The sequence below is a fragment of the Anguilla anguilla genome, chromosome 7 (genome assembly GCF_013347855.1).
Source record: "Anguilla anguilla isolate fAngAng1 chromosome 7, fAngAng1.pri, whole genome shotgun sequence".
NCBI classification, from domain to species: domain Eukaryota; kingdom Metazoa; phylum Chordata; class Actinopteri; order Anguilliformes; family Anguillidae; genus Anguilla; species Anguilla anguilla.
The window spans coordinates 39,321,469-39,339,841 of NC_049207.1; the positions used below are offsets into that span (position 1 = coordinate 39,321,469).

General features: G+C 38.8%; 1 protein-coding gene across 1 annotated transcript; it reads left to right on the plus strand.

Annotated features, from left to right (window-relative positions):
- Positions 1-804: 804 nt before the first annotated feature.
- On the plus strand, positions 805-7,038 carry LOC118232553 (interferon-induced very large GTPase 1-like). The gene has a single exon (XM_035427618.1). It carries the CDS (start codon positions 805-807, stop codon positions 5,635-5,637), a length of 4,833 nt encoding a protein of 1,610 aa, XP_035283509.1. The 3' UTR covers positions 5,638-7,038.
- The last annotated feature ends 11,335 nt before the right edge of the window (positions 7,039-18,373 follow it).

Consider the following 18,373-nt stretch of genomic DNA (forward strand, 5'->3'; position numbering starts at 1 on the left):
GATGAAGCCTTGATGAATCAAGTTGAACTTTCAATCAGTAAAACTGGTGGTCCTGCTGAGGTTGATGATCACTTGCAGTGGAAGTCCCATCTTGTGACTAATAACAGAACCTGGAGTGTTATTGATAGAGGAACAACCCTGATTCCTGTGTGGGAAATACTCATAGCTGCTCATAAAGATGACTTCAAAGACATTTTGAATTTAAGCAAAATATTAATGGAAGGATACACAGATATCACAAAGGTAAATGTACAAAAGGTATTGGAAGATACTACTGAGGCAGAAATAGCAAAAGGTCTGATTCAGTCAGTAGTGCATTGGTCTGCTTCAGAATGTTTATCTCACTTGACAGAACTACAGAATTTAAAATGCAGCCTTCTTGAGAAAACAGGATCCCACAACATCTGGATTCATATTTGTCTCTCTAATGAGATGCTTCAAAATTATCTGTTGGATGTGGCTGCAGTAAACAGCTATTCCATAGATGTAAGAACATTGATGTGCTCTCTTTTGGAACCTCATGCATTCGCAGTTAAGAAATTTCCAAACGGAAAGAAAATCTTGGCATGGATCAATCAAACTCAAAAAGATGCAAACAGAGTCATTTCTGCTGCCACCAGGCCTCAGGCCAACCTGTTACAAACAGAATTGACAGCATCCATGGATGAAGACAGAAAGGTATCATCAAAAGTAGAAGGAGAAGGACTGCAGCTCATAAAAGCACATTCGGAGGGCAAACGTTCATTCATTGAATACAGCCTTGGTGGTTGGAAATATCTAGGGAGTGCACTTAAAGCTATAGTCATGGGGACGCAGATGAATGACGGAAGAGCAGAGCCAAAGGATACAGTCTACAAGAAGGATAATTCACTACTGAAGCAAGTGCCATCCTTATCTCAGATTCAAATAACAGATGAGGAAAATACACCCGAAAATGACACTGCATGTAAAAAAAGAGACAGCCTCATGAATTTGCTTCAAAAGCTTGGTCTGGCTGACTCTTACCCCAAAAAGATGTCACAAGCAAAAGTTCTTCTCATTGACACTTTATCGCTAAGTGTAAATCAACCGAGGTCAGAGAAAGAGCTGAGCTCCCACTACCTCTACAAGCTCACGATGTTGGACTACAGAGCCAGGTACATGTTTATAAAGCATGACACAAGTAGCATGGATTTAGAGGATGCTGGAGCCACTGTTGACAATGATGATTTTTTTGATTTTAGTGACAACATTTTCCTGGATGTGAGCTGCACAGAGACACAGATTCATCCAATGGATGTTCACATGGCAGTTTTCCATTGTGCCAATGACTTCTTGCGACAGTACATTGTCAAAAAGCTCTCTACTTGCCAATTTGCAATTCCCTTCCTAGTACCTGACCCCTGTACGGAGGAGGTTGAATTCCCCTTCTGGGTCCTGCAATACATCAGTAAATCATGGCAAAGTAACACAAATTCTACAGCTGACAGTCCTGGAAAGTACAAGAGCAGAAAAATGTCCTGCACACCAGTCCCAGTTGTTTCCTTTATTAGAATAGGTGAGTCCAATTCGAACTCCAAGTCCCAAATATTGAATGGTGTCATTAGCAAACAGAGGCACAGTGTATTTTTTCACCGCCATTGCAAGGGGAGCACCAAAGACAGCTTGCTCATGAATGGAGTTGTGGAGATTGCATGGTACTGTCCAGGAGGGAAGGAAGATGACATATTCGATGACTGTGTGGCCTTTCTGAACCTTCATGGTGATGCAGCAAAGCATCAAAAACAGCTTGAGTTTCTTCAGGCAGTAAGTACTGTCAATGTGCTTCTGCTTTCAGAGCATCCTTTGGATGAAGCCGAAAAAGCGATTTCCCAGAAACTCTCTAAGTCTCCAGTCCCCTTGATATGCATGTTCTCAGGGAAAGAACTCATTCAACGGTCAAACAATCCTACCAAAGTTAGGCTAGCCGCAAAGAACAGGAATCATGCTGAATTTACAGAAGAACTGATTTTAAGTATCAGACAGTGCATTGGTGAAAATAAACAGACAACAAACATTGACATGTGCCGTCAAGTTGCAATTCAACAACAGTTCAAAGTGAATGAAGTTCACAAAACATATCAAGAAGGTTATGAACAGGCTCATACATTAATTAGTCTTTTGAAGGAGGAAAGGTCTTCCGCTGTGAAGGAGAAGGTTTTGCCCCTTCAGGGTGATTTGTGGCATGAATGGTGTAGAAAAAACAAAGAGCAGTATCGCTTGCAGTGCAAAGAAAAGGAAAGCATTGAACAGCAGCTGAGTGAAATCTCAGCTAAAATGGAAGCAATCAGAGAGAGTCAGCTATTTAAGGCCACACCTCTTAATGACTTTGTAAGATCATTCATAGAGTGCTTAAGTAAACCTAATAGTTCCCAAGACACAAAACTCTACACATTGCAGTGGCTCACAATCTTCCTGGATGATCTTACCACTGATGTACTTGCAGAGCTTGAAGTGGACTATCAATCAACCTGGAGAAAAATGAGAGAAGTACCAAAGGACAAGGAAAAAACATCTCATGTCAATCAAATGCAATCAAAACTCAACAACATATCTGACAAAATGGCTGCAACAACCATTAGCCTCCAGCATCTTATGAGAGAGGTTGGTCAACTGTATGAAGCCAGTCAAACAACACCAAAAGCACCAGGACCAACAAAACAATTATCCACTATTCTGCCTAAAATTGGGGCAGATATGCTGCTTTATGGGTGTCCACTTGAACTAATGGATGGAGATGCTGCCCATGTGCCTTTAACATGGATTGAAGCTGTTATGGATGAACTTGTTAAAATTCTTGGAGACAGAAAGTTATTTGTTCTGTCCATTCTAGGGCTTCAAAGCTCTGGGAAATCCACACTGCTGAACACCATGTTTGGTGTTCAGTTTTCTGTGAGCGTAGGAAGGTGCACCCGTGGAGCCTTCATGCAGCTCATACCGGTAGACTCCAGCATCAGAAATAAACTGGGATATGACTTTGTCCTCATTGTGGACACAGAGGGACTCCGATCACCAGAACTCAGTACAAAGCTATCAGTGAACCATGACAATGAGCTTGCCACTTTCATTATTGCAATTGGTGACATAACTGTAATAAACATTATGGGGGAAAACCCAGCAGAGATGCAAGACATCCTTCAGATTTGCATGCAGGCTTTTTTGCGAATGAAACAGGTCAAAATTGCACCAAGTTGCATTTTTGTACATCAGAATGTTGCTGATGCATCGGCTGGAGAAAAGGCTATGGAAGGGAGAAGACGTCTCCTGCAGAAACTTGATAATATGGCTACCATAGCAGCAAAGGAAGAGAGCATTGATAGCATTAATGAGTTCAGTGATGTAATACAGTTTGACATTGAATCCCAAGTGTTCTACTTCAAGAATCTTCTGGAGGGGGATCCTCCCATGGCCCCACCAAACCCTTCCTACAGCCAGAATGTGCAAGAACTGAAAACCAAGCTGCTAACAATTGCAGAGTGGAAAACAGAGCATACATTTTCCTCATTTTCAAAATTCAGATCACGGGTTGGTGACGTTTGGAGAGCACTTTTACAGGAGAACTTTGTTTTCAGTTTTAGAAACACAGTTGAAATGATGGTGTACACTTCTCTAGAAGAAAAGTATTCAGCATGGTCATGGGAGCTGAGAAAATATGCTCTGGAGATGCAGAGCAAACTCTGCAACCAAATTGGCAGCAACTTGATTCAGGATGTGAATGTACTAGAACTGATGAAGCATTTTGACAATCAAGTCTATAATCAACTGCAACAGGACATAGAAAGGTATTTCAAAGAAGACAAACATAGAGAAACTCTTATAACATGGAGGGTGAACATTGACAAACGTTTCAGGAACCTAAGAACTGAACTCATTGATGGGACAGTAAAGAAATGCAAAGAACTAATTACCTCCAAGAATAATAGATCAGAACTAGACCTGAGGAAAACGGAATACACTGCTGAGTTGACCAAGCAGAGCAAAGCCCTGGCATCCAATCTAAAAGCACAGCGCCTTGACGACAAACAAGTAACAAAAGAATTTGACAAACTCTGGGCGAACTGGACAGCTAAAGTGGTCAAAGCACACATCCCCAATGAGTGTGTGAATGTAAAGGCTGCAGTGGAGGCAATCCTCCAAAAAGACTTTGAAAAACAGCCAAATGTCTTTCAGAAAATAAAAGGCGCAACAGGTAATTTTGAGTTTGACAAGAAAAAACATGTTTTTCAAAATATTATTGAAATGATAAAATCATGGGGAAAGGCTTTCTCTCAACAAGTTAAACAATTTCTACAAGAAGTGAGTCATTCTGTCGAAGCATATGTCACTGCAAAAGAAACCAGCAAGGAGGATTTTGATACTTGCTTCATTTATGAGATACTAAAAAAAATTGAGAGGACCATTGCTCAATTTGAGCGCTCCTCAGGCAAGCTTAAGTTTACAAATGAATTCAAGGCAGACTTGTCTATTCATCTTTGCCTGAAATATGTTTCAAGGTTTCAGAGGATGCAGAAAACCTTTAAGACTGCAAACCATCCACTGACATATCTGGAAAGCCAAAGAGACAAGTATCTCCAAGCATTCAGAAACTATTGCAAAGGAGCAAATTCTGTAACGATATTTGTTGATTTTCTCTGTAAACACATCAAGCCAGAATTTCTGACTGCAGTGAATGAGAAAACCAGTCAGCACATTGCAGGTGAAATGAAATCCAACAATCCAGCTTTTAACAGCAATAGGTCAAACTTTGAGAATCACATACTGAAACATCTGGCAACTGTGGAGGACTTCAGCTCATTTGCTGAATACATTGACTTCCCAAAGAGATATTTTGAAAGATTTATCCAAGAAAAGACCGATAACTTTTGCAGTGATACTGGAAAACTGCATATGATGCATGAGGAAAATCTTGGAACCCTCAAAAATCTCATTTTATCAACAAGCACAGAAGCAACTAGAGAAGTGGAAGATAAGAAAGGAAATGCATCCATGTGGCTTGACTGCTTCTGTAAAACATTGGGGGAGCACATGGTAATAAACAGAAATGATTTGCATACCATTGAAAATGAAGACATTGAAGACTGGAAGTTTTTCAAAGATGTGATGGCCAAGTCTCTTGATGAAATTCTGAAGGATGAAAAAGCAATTGACATGGAAACTTTGAGAAAGAAACCAACTGAATACCTCTTCAACCAGTTGCAGGGGTGCTGGGCACAGTGTCCTTTCTGCAAAGCCATCTGCACAAACACCATCCCCAACCATGATGGAGAACACAGTGTAACGTTCCACCGTTGTGATGCACTTGCTGGCTGGCACTACGAGGGCACAGATCATTTTTCAGTCAATTTCTGCACCACAGCTGTCAGCAGTGATCAACAATTCATTCCTCATTGGAATGAGAATGAGAGTATCCCCTACAAGACCTACAGAAAAGCTGGAGACCCTTACAATAAATGGAACATTACTCCAGATGGCAGTGTGCAGCGCTACTGGAAATGGTTCATCTGTAAATTTCAGGAACAATTGGAGAATGAACATGAATTCAAATTTGTGGGTCCTGGTGCAATCCCAAATGAATGGAAAACGTACACAAAAGAATCTGCTTTGGAAGAGTTAGAATAATTGAGAATGAGCACACATGCACCCAGTTTGCATAAAATCATTTAGTCCGCCATTGAAATTGAACTACATGTTATGCAGTGAAGATACTTAAGTGAATGTTATTTATATACTGCAGAACAATCTGCTAATCTAACTGTTTTACTGGAGGTGAAAGGAGTATGAAAAGTCCCACTGAAATGAGGTTCTGAACTTTTTGACTGTTTTTTTGTGCATACAATTAGATAAATCTGAGAGAAAAAAAAACAAAAACTTTATTTTGGACATAATATAACACTTCTTTCTTCACATTTTAGTGTGAATTTTTACACAATCACTAATACCACAGAAAGAACAGTAATCAGACAGCTAGCCGTGCATAGCAGCAGATACAAAAAACAAGGAAAGCGACAGTTTGCAGGACAAAAAAGGTCAGCCAGAGAGAGACTTTCTGAAGGAGGGACTAAAAACAAAAATTGAGGACATTCATCTACAAAAAAGAGAGTAGCGATTGAATAGGGTGGAGAAGCTTCTGTGGTTGGGACGAGTGCAAACCAATCACACGGATGGCAGGAAGTGCAAGTCGCCTGTTGTCCTGTTGGCTGCAGTATAGGACTTTGAACCTGACCCTGGCAGAAATCACAGACAACCACAGAAAGCAGACAACAGAACCACAGAAAACAGACATTTGACTATTTTGAGAATGACTCAGAAATGTTGCAGGGAAATGAGGCTGCCCTCATAGTCTCTGAAAATACCTTTCACTCCCTCAAAGGACAAGCAAAATGTGAGAGAGCAGAACACAGTGGTCTGACTAATGAGCCTTGCAAAACAGACCAAGCCTCACCGCCACTACAGAGGACAGAGCCCCACACTCTGACACCCCTCACCCAAACCCACAGGTCCACACCAAGGTGGCTCAGATGAGGAAGGGGAGCTAGTGGGGCTAAGAGAACAAGGGCAAATTAGGCAGAAATCAGACCTGATCCCCAAAAAACAAGTGGGGGGTTTCTTTCCCAAGTGGTTATTGCTGCTTGCTTTCCAAACATCATCATATCATCATCTTGCTGCAGAACATTAATCAACTAGTTTCATTTTTAAAAATAAAAAAATAATGTGATCACATCAAGAAAAAATGATTCATTCAGGAAAAAGTAATCATATTTTGAAACATGGAACATCTTCAATGTTCATTGTGCATGTATATGTTAATTATTTTTTAAATCTCTATTTGATGAATATAAAACATTTTATCAAAATGTGACATCCCTACCATAGGTCATTCTGTTTATTTTTTTTTACATTTAATTGACAAAGTGTATTTTTCTTTTCAATATATATCAAAGTGTGATTTTCTTATAGATTTGTTGAGTTTTCTATATTAATGAACATAATTGTATATTAATTAGAACCTGTTTTACATTATGACATAACCATATATAACCAGCAAACATGCAAAGGAACCTCCCTATCAAAGACAATAGGGATGAATAAATGCTTGCAAAGATGAACAAGATTCATAGATGATTGGGAGTAGAAATAACAAAAATATCTTATGTTTTACTTTTTATTATTTTTAAGTATTCAGTAGTTTGACTTGTATTATCCATAAGGGTTTTATGTAATTTTAGATACCTTTATTTAACTTTATTGAAGTGTTCATAGAAAATGTATGTCTTATGAATTACAATTAAATTAAATGATATTCCAACTTCCTGTGTCTCATGCCATTATGAAATCTGCAATACGCTATATGGGTAACAATAAAAAGGCAGGGCTTCCTCCTCCACAGTGAAAGCAGAATCATCAGTCTCAATATATCAATATATACAGTATGTAGTTAATTCTAAGACTGTCAATATAGATTTAGTTTTAAGATCAAATAGTTAGATGAAATAGTTAGTAACCAATACACAAAACATGAGCACATGTGCTCATAATTGTTTCTTCACATACACACCTTCATTGTGATTAATATTATTGCTAATTTGGGAAGTTGTAGGGGGTATTTTTGAGATGATATTACAATGGATATTCAATTTTATAGTATTTAGCACTAGTTCCAATAATTAATTTCTTGCATGTTTGTAGGTTCTGCTACACAGTGTTGCTCTTACCTCAGTCATGTATAAATATTTGCACCAAAAACTTTAGATCAAAGCAAAATGAATTGACAGGGTAGTTGAAACGATAGTCTGCCTTCATCCCCATTACACTTATTGCATATATTAGTTGTACCCCATGCATGCATTGCTTCTCTTCAAGGTTCTATGTGTAGAACTTTGGTTTAAGGGTCTTGTAATCTCCAATTCCCAACTGGAATTGGGAAATAGGATAATTTCTAATCGATTGGCCAGACTGCTGTTCATCAAATGTGCTATTGGCCCGGGCCTTCTGCTATCCAGGGGAGAGCCCACTGAAGCCACACTTCTTGAGAGTAAAACTGTCAAAATAAAGGTTTGTACTCATGTCATTTAGAGCAATAAATGAGCACTGAAGGACGGATTCAAACTTTTCTAGAGAAGCAAAAGCCAAATTTAATTTCAATTTCAGTGTGATTTGTTTCAACCAGGGGCAGACATGGTTGGACAGAAGACAAAAACAATCTGGGCTCACCTTCCAAAACATCTTGGCAAATTACTGTTAATAAATATGCCACTGTTTTTGTATAACTGCGAGACATGTATGTGCTTTCATTGCATTGTTGTGTGGAGTTTATTAGGGTTTAGCCTGCATGCAGGTTACAATATACTGGTTGCATGAAACTCAGTACAGTGCATTGAAACAATTTTATACCAATCATTCTAAAGACTTAAGGCTTGTAACAGATTTTGTCCAGTAGATAGAGTGTGTGAGGGAGTCAGGCAGCAGTTAGAGCAGCAAAAGAGTGGCAGGAGACAAAAACGTCTGTTCACCCAGGTTTATTTACAGGAGACGTGCTTCAAACCCAGAACCGGTGCAAAATATGTACAGGTGACAACACGACAAAATATATATACAACAAATACCATAAACAAAACAAAAAGGAGTAAACACAGTAGCCTATGCCTAGTAGACCCTACTTGTTGGAATAAGCTGCGTGTCTAGCATGACCACTCAGCACACACAAAAAAAAAAAATCCCCGCCCAGGAGGACTTTTCCTCTGGCTTATATAGCCCAAGCCCCTCCCCCAGAAATCCTATCACAAAAAAAATGAAGTTTTTTCCCTTTATCATTATGTCTTATTTTACATTTACATTTCAAGAACAAACAATAAATAATTACTATGCATAAACAAATGAATGTGAATAATGAATTGCCCATTACGGAAAACAAAAGCAAATGCATACATCCTCTCCCCTTGTGATTTCACACATGACGTGTCCCAAACATCCCCATGGTATGGCCCGCGCTTCCTTGGAAGGCTTCCACAAAAACCGGCTGGATGTTTTGTCAGGGTTCTGTGTCTTCCCCCTGTGTTGTTTCTCTGTTGGGCCGCCAGATGGCAGCACCTCGGTTGTGTGTTCTGTTAATTGTTTTATTGGTTCTCATTATTCAATTATTAGTTGTGTTTTGTCTCGTGTTCCCCTCCCTCTCTGTGGCTTGATTGTTCATCGTGCCCTCCTGTGTCTCGTCTGTGTCTTTCTATTTAAGTCTCCCTCTCCCCGACTCAGGCGCTGGAATCTTCTGCTTTGCTTGCTTTGGTTTTGTTAGTTTGGTTTGCCGCCCGCCCGCCCGCCCGCCCGCCCGCCCGCCCGCCCGCCCTGTTTCCCTCGTTTTTTCTTGAAGATTTTCGTTGTTTGTAAAAACCGCCCTGCGAGGCCCTTTGTTCCGTTTTCCCTCATTAAAGTCTTATTTTCCCCATTTTTGGACTTTCAGTTTTTTACTCTGCGTTTGGGTCCATTCCCGCACCCACTCCTGACATGTTTGGTTGGTGTTTGTTAACTTAATATAATGCAAAATAAAACTATGTTTAACATGAATGTTACATTTTACCTTCAATAATCAATAAATCTTTCCCCCCCCCACAAATTTACAACAAACAACGGTACTGCTACCAATTTCATTTAACAGAAATTGCGGTCGTTTAAAAAAAAAAAAAAAAAAAATTAAATTCGCGGTAGAACGAGCATTGTTCCTTTTCCGTTTTTGCCATATTTTCTCATTCTCATTCATTTACAATTCACCTTCAGAACACACACAAACAATGGTAAGTACATTTTTTCCCTCCTTCCTTCACATTACTTTATATGTTTGTTAAGTTGTACATCAATTAAAAGAACATGAACAGGGGTTTAAATGCATTCGATCATGTGCGCATGCTTAAAACTGTAAATGTCCACAGGTCATGGTTTCACTCCATGACAGAGTGATTTGGCCGTTTTATTCTACCGTCACTCTGAAAAATAAAACACATCTTTAGTTTTACCCCATCATTTGAGAAGTACTGATAATGGGTAGGGGTCTCTACAGAGCACTTCTGGCCTACTGTTATAGGGCTCCCAGAGTTAAAATTCAAGCTATTAGTTCTGTTTCTTCTGTTTAGGTTGGGATTATGTTTATATTGTTTGGACATTTGTTTATTATTGCTGGTGAGACAGGGTTGCGCAGCTCTGAGTGGATGCATTGTTTACCCGGCATACATTGTGTACCCAGTTTGCTTAGTAGTATACTTGCACCTCAGCCCTGGCCCCAGCTCCCTTCCCTTGGGCCCTGATGTGAGAGTTTAGGGAGTTTTTTTTAACTTGTGAGAAACTCAGAGGTCTAAAACTTGTTGTGGGTACAGATATCATAGGTCCAGGGACTCCCGCATCTCAGAGACTCAGAAGTCCTGTGGCATGATACCTTCCACCAATCTCAGAGGTCTAGACTTGGGTTCCACATGTGGCAGATTCCAGATGGTCTCCAAACCCTTTGCAGACTAGACTGTAGCTGCACTCTCATCGGGCTGGAGACTTGTATCTGCCGTGTAACCATGGGTCCTGTTAACATTACATCGGGCTTGGTATTCAGAGGTCCAGTGATCACTGGCACAGGCCTCGATCTCTGGGACTTATAGGCATGGCTCCCCCAGGACAAATTCCAGATGGTCTAAAGACTTGTTACAGCCTGTGTCTGCACTCTCAGGGGACTCGCACCAGATCCAGTATCAGTGTTCATTAAACTTAGTCTCTGGTGCCAGAGCCTGAAGTCCTAGGCTATGCATCCAACCCCATAAATGACTTAAATTCTACTACTAGGAACTCAGAGGTCTGAAACATGTCATTTAGTACACAGAGGTTTCTTATAAATGACTTATATCTAGTATTAGAACTCAGAGGTCTCTTCTAAATTGCACCCAGCCCTGTGTGAGCAGCGGGGCTCTGAGTCCGAGATGCAAGCATACCTACCACAGTGACCAGAACACTGCACCTCAGTCTGTATGCACTGGCTCTAGTGGGTCTGCATTTAATCAGGAGCCACAATATCTTGTCATTCTGCGAACCGTTTTCAAGGAAGTCTACTTGATTTGATATTGAAAATAATCAATAGAAACAATAGAAACTTGCAAAATAAATCTAATATTATCATAATAAAATGTTCAGTAAAAATGATTTTCTTCTTCACAAAATACATTCTCTGGCCACCGGGAGTTTTGGTTATAATATTTTAAATAAAATTGCAACAATCAAAATGGTGGATAAGTATAGGCTACCTGACGTGGAAAAAGAGCACCACTTCTTTTAGAAAATAATATTTTTTTATTATCAAATTAAATATTACGTATTTCCTTGATTAACAAGCTTGTCAATGATTGGCTGATTTGATCCTATAGAAGCATTTATTCAACGAAACCTGCCTACACTATTTGCATAGTGTTGCCCATTAAATGCTTGGGGGTCCAGCATATCATCATGTGTCCTCACCAGATTCAGTGAGAACACAGCTTGAGACCAAAACCAGCATGCACAGTGTGTCCCTAGAGCTGGGATTGGGAATGACTGGCTCAGTAGGACTGCTGCTTTCACATCCAGCTGTCATTTACACACACTGACCAGCAGAGGGCACTTTTGTTTAAACATCATGCTCCAGCAGGAATGAGACTGCTGACATCACTGCAACGCCTCACAATTTAACTTTTTTTTTGTCTCCCCATTCATTATAAAGTGACTTTTGTTCTGAGCTCTGTGTGCTCTCAGCTTTCCTTTCAACCTAATCCCATTGAGGTTATACAGATAAACAAGTTTAAGTAGTAAACAAGATAAACAAGTTATTATAGTTTGATTGTTCTGACTGTTCAGCAACTATTTAGTCCTCTTTCATATAGCTGGCTTGAAGCGCATCTGGCATCTTCTTTTAGTTTTTTGTTAGGACACTTCTCCTCTCTGTATCAACTTTCAACATCCCCACAGCATCGCTCACTTTCTTTCAGAAAAAAGAAACTGTGCTTTTCACTCGCACATTTCGACCACAGTAAATGTTTCATGTGCACACACAATGTCTTCAGATGTCATTCATGAGATTATCAGTAAAATGCAGCTAAAATGCAGAAGTTGGCATGAAGCAACAAATATTGCCAGATGGAACCCACAAACCCTACACTGAACATAGATGTATTTACAAAGGCTGTTTCCTGGATTACCAGAATTTATTTTGCTGAACATTTTACAGTGAAGCAGGTTTACTGTTTTGTTCGAAGCCTGCTGTGTGTTTTGACAAGCTAAGCAAAGCTTTTTTTGGCTCAATAAGCAGTTTTTTTTTTTTTTACCTTTATTTACCCAGGGTAGGTTTGCTGAGCACTGATGCTCTTTTGCAGCAATGCCCTGCTTCAGTTATTGAAGGAATGAAGACCCACAACATGGGAAATGACCAATAGGTATGTCTGTTACAAAACATTTCAATTAAAGTCATGCAACATAAATTCTTCATCAAAGGTATCAGTATGAGGATGAATAACACGGTTGTGAGCTAATGTTTCCTTTGGAAAGAAATGGGAGTTTCATATCACAGGTACATCATGTTTTCTCTGTCCCTGTATTGATTTTGAGGTCACATTCCTCTGCATCTGTGTGAGCCTGATGATTATCAGGGGACACAGTGATTGTGTGTCCCAATGTAGATCACCAAACAAGAGGGAAGAAAGGTGTGTGTGTGTGTGTGTGTGTGTGTGTGTGTATGTTTGTTTGTTTGTGTGTGTGAGAGTGTGTGTAGCATACAGTGCCCTCCAGAATTATTGGCACCCACAATTAACAAAAATGTTTATGTTCTTTGATGACTTTCCATTTAATTAATTCAATTGAAATGAAAATGATTCCAACTCTGGTGATTTGTGTGTGAGTTAGTGGAGTGGGAAAGTGTGTATGCTTTGGCTTGTGAGTCTGGGAGTCCAGGACACATTTACTGTGAGGACTTCACAGTAGTTCATATTTTTATCCTTATTGATTGGGTACAGTGTTGAGTAGGACTGTAAATGGTTTCTGACTTAATGTGTGCTCAGTTTGAAAAATTAAATTATTCCCCAAATTTTAAGTCCGTTTCAGTCCATTAATTAAACACAAACTGTACACACCACACATGACATGCACTTGCACATTCCCTCAAGCCTCAAACACACACACGCACATGCGCACACATCATGATATACACACACCATGTTGATTTTGCACATCACACAATCAAAAAGACAATTTTCTGTTCAATGATAATGCAAGTTATTTGAATCTAAGATAATTTGGTTCATATTTGGCTGGTTTCATAGACACAGATTAATCTCAGTCCTGGACTAAAATTAATTTTGTATGTAGAATCTCTATTCAAAACAGAATTTAATCTAGGACTAGGATTAAACAGAATTTAGTCTATGACTAGGATTAATCTGTCTCGGGAAAACTGACCCATTGCCTTTGGTACACATTGCATTTCATTTTGGAAATAAATACAAACTGAAATCTTTGTTTCAGTGCTAATTGATATATCTTAACAACAGAGGAACTATCCACTCCTTTACCCAAGCACATAAAAATACTCCAAAGCACACATAGATTTGTGGACAAACTCCCTTCCCCCTATCAGTATGCTGCTGAGATCAGATATTGGTCATTTGGTATTGGACCTCCTCCTGTAACATTCCAGACTGAAACCGCCCATCAGGCTAGGCACAGATAACGTGTCTTAAATAAGGTTACTTGGCTAGACACTGATAATGTATAAGATGTTTCCCTACATGTGCATTATTCAATGTTATTTATCGCACACCATGTGCTGCGAGTTACTGTTAGAAATTCCAAATTGTTATAATAAAAAAGCAACTAGAATTATCTAATAGTGTCTAAACTAAATCAACAAAGGTACAAAAGTATCAGAAGGTATTTGGAAGAAATCCAAGTTTAAAGTCACATTCTTTAGCCTCAATAGCCTCTCGATACACACTGGGAAAAATAAAAAAAAAAAAGCCAATTTATGTGACTGTGAACCCACTACAATGGAAAAATCTACAAAAGAAGAAAGAAAAGGCAGATTTACAATTTCAGCATGTGTGCACACTTTTGTGAAATAATATGTGAGTGTGTGTATGATTTCACAATATATGTCTATAAGCTAATGTGTGTAGAATGTGTCTGTGTGTTTCCAGACCATGAACTACCCTAACACTCCCACACACACTGCACACAGCAAATCCATGTACTCTAATCATATTGTATACAAAAAATTTCCACTACCTTTCAGTGGGAGATAACTGTCGCCATAACCTTGACACTATACATTACGCCTACAGCAGACCCAGCTACCTCACTGTGAAAAAAAAACAATGGTCATCCCTATTAAATCTCCTGTTATGTACATGGATCAGTTAGGCTACATCATTTATTTTCCCAGGTAAATTTTGACCTGCAGTAGTGTTGTTGAACAACCTCCTAGTTCATCAAAGGTATTTCACTCTCCAGTTTTACCTTCCCACCCGTGAGACTGAAAATCTTTTGTACGATCCATACAGACATAATTCATTTGCATGATAAACTACTCATTTTCATAACATATTTTGCAGCACCTTATTGATTATATTTGCCACGGTAGCAAGATGCATATGCTTTGTTTTATTATCTCTTTTTCGCATGTGTGCATTTCCCAGACATTTTGCTTGTCTTGATGACTTGATATAATGAACAAATTCACAATTTTTGCACTTCAGATCACAAAAATACAACTCACTTGTGTATTTAAATGTGAATTGAAGAAACAAAAGAGGCATTTTTTCCTGAAAAAAACTATTTTTGCTAAATTCCACAAATATGAAAAAAATTATACATATACACTTTTGACTGTTTTTTAAAATCACACAACCGTATGGATGATGGATGGGGAGGGATTGATGGGTTTGTACTAAGTGATCTGTTCACACTGCAAATGTGAACTGATGAGTGTCTGTATGTGAATGGCTGCGTGTGAGTTATATATTTTGCATTTGTAGCAGGTTCTGCTGGTTTTGCAGTCTTTCTCGGAAGGGAAGGTGTGCCTTCTCTTCCACTTACTTCCCCTTGCTGTGACCTCAGGCAAGACTTCAGATGGATCGGGGCCAAATTCCTCCACTTCAGTAGTCTTCACAAAGAACGCAGATGGTTGGGGGTCTGGGAAGGTGCTGTCTTAAGCATGCGGGCATCACAACAGCTTTTCCCAACTGCTCAAGGAATATACTCCTCCTGGGAAGTTTTCCTCTTTTCCATCCTGGGTCCACCTCAGTCCAGATCACAAATGCATTGTTTGCACTTACATCAGTGATATTGTAAAAAAAAAATAATAATAATAATAATTACCAGCAGGCTATCATCCTCTTTCAGTTGTGTGTTCCTGTAAGCTTTTCAAGGTTGTCCACTTTTTCCTTGTTGTAAACAACTATTTGACTATTCCTTCGTTCTTGACTTTGACTCTCGTTTTGCTCTCTGCTTGCCATGTAGTGACTCCGGTTAGTTAGTGTGCTCCCAGCTGAATCCTTCCATTGGGTCACAACTTTGTTATTTTGTTTTGTTATTTTTCCTTTATTATTTCTTAACCCTCCTGTTATGTTGCGGGTCAAATTGACCCTTTTTAAAGTTTGAAAATCTAGGAAAAATACTTAAAATTATTTTTTCAGTATGAAACTTCTTCTACTGGCCTTAATTAGTGTAATCAACATTTTAAATGAAAATGGTTCATTTCATGTATTTGCAAACCCCCCCTGTATGGGGATTGACCCGGGAACATTTTTGCTGTACCTAAAAAATGAACAGAACAGGAGGGTTAAGGTACTCTGGGTGGAATTTTGAATTTCCATTGGGGGTATGACTAATTCAGACTACTGTCTAATTGTCCAAAGCTTAGCATTCCAAGCTGCCCCATGCCCAGTACCTTTTGAAGCCTAACCATTTTTTCAGTTTGACTTGGAAAGGCAGTTAGGGATGGAGTTACTGGTCAGTTTGCAGCCCATTTGCCTCACCAATTCCCCACTCATTTACCTTATCATTCATCCTGTTACTGTTTTACCCTAGGTCGCAACAGTGTATGTGTGTGTGTGTGTGTATTTCTTAATTTGTGTTTCCATGCAGAATTGTACAGATAATGAGTACCCATTACTCTGCTGCATTCCTAGTTAGTTTTGTACCCAAACAGTGTACTGACTTTATAATAATATGAAATTGACCATCAATTTTACATGTTCTTATCCATACGGCTGAAGATGTTCTCAGGTTTCATGAAGGTTATGGGTTTTTTAATGATGTTAAAGTGAATGGATCAACTGAATGAAATGAAAAAACACAATGTTTGAATACAATTTGTGTGATGTAGCAATATTTATGCTCCCTCCTTATCCGTTTGTAAATACCCAATTGTATTTTGGCAGCTCTCCCTGCTCTAAACTCATAATCAGTTGACTTTGAATATACACATGATGTCAAGCTGCTTTTACATCAAAGAGCCCAACCTGAGCTTGTACAAACACAAGTTGGAGGAAGGCACATGATGTTCAGCTTGGGAGCCTGTTTGACCAGTGGGGGTCAGTCATGATCATTAAGGCCAAATGAATGCCACTTTCCCTGGCTGGTGCCATTGGACAATTATGCACTGCCATGTAGGTCTGCCAGCCACAATCAGAACTGCCACATCCCAGATTCAAAGCAGAATATGAGTGATGTTGCATTTTAATGTCGGCTCAGCGGTCACTGATTAAATAGAAGATAGCCATAAAAGTAGCAAACTAAATTAAATAGATACTTCTGTGACAAACATTTTTGAAAATATTACATAATATCAGAATGAAATGTCACTCCAACTTACAGATCAATTAATCAATCTTCAATATGAAATACCAAGATAAAGTATCATGCCCCACATAAACACATAGAAGTTATAATAATTTATATGTACAATTACTATCATTAAGCAAAGCAGAGACACTACATCAGCAAATAAACTCTGTAAAAACAGAAACTGCTGAAAGTGGACTTCTGTTCATTTTCAGCAGTTTATGTTCTGTCCCAGCAAAGAGGGAATCATTTTTTATAGTCCCCATTTCCTCATTCCCAGAAAAGATGGCAGTTTATGTGCAGGCATTATAAAAAAGTCTCAGCAAAGGCTCCCCTCTCGCATGCTGACACAAAAACAAATCCTACAAATGGCCACTTATTTGATTGGTTTATGATGTTGGATTTTCAATACTAATCCCATCTTCTGAGATCAGTATTGAAAAATACAGCATATGAGTTTCAGGCTCTTTGTTCAGACTTTTGTGAGGTCATGATATGTTCATAACATGCATGCAGGCAGACTGATGCTACTCCACCAACCGTGGGTGCAAGTGCTCAGTTAACTGGACAACTTATTAATATGCGTAAGTCCCAAAAACTGGAGCTCAAACACACTGCTCTAGTTTGTACTGTATTGGGATGGCAAGTTACGCCAATTGGTGGGGCAGCATGAAAGAACACTTCAATTTACTGATAACAAATGCAATTCTTATATACAAATGACTAATTATTTCCCAGTATGTGACAAGACAGATTCCCATTGGATCTTTCATGCGTTTGCAAGTGTTTCAATAAATGTGTCACTGTCTAAAAGTGTTTGGACAAGTACTCTGGCTCTGTCAGCCATTGCGTACCATTAAAAAATAAGGGCGAAGCACGTTCACCACAAAGCATACAGTAGCTGAAATTAAAAGCGAAGTTCAGAAACAGCACGGCTCACATTAACAAACCCGGGCAAACCTCAGGAAGACCCATAAGAAGCGGACCAAATATGCGCCTGTATTAAAATCGGAGAGCTAGCGACATTTCACTGTCTCACTTGTTATATTCACATCAAAATTATTACAGAATTTAATAATATAATTTTCAAAATTATTTTGGATTGCACTGATTATGTCTTAATAAAGACCCAATGGGATGCCCAAATATATGCCTGTTCCGAATGATATATATACATATCAGTTTCAATGTATATATATCAGAAATTATGTATATATATATATCGGTTTTGATGTATAAATATCAAATATGATGTATATCTATCGTTTTCAATGTATAAATATCAAAAACAATGTATATATATATAGGTTTTGATATATATAAATACATACATACCGATACAAATTGGACATATAGATGCCTATTTAATCAATCTTGACTGTGTGAAAGCCATCCACACATATGTTTGGCCTGTCCATGTACTGCACGCTTATATACACACAGGGCCAAGGGACTTGAAAGAATTGAGGAAATATTGGGTAGCATTGCTTTTGAATACATGTTATTAAATTTTGGTGAGGCA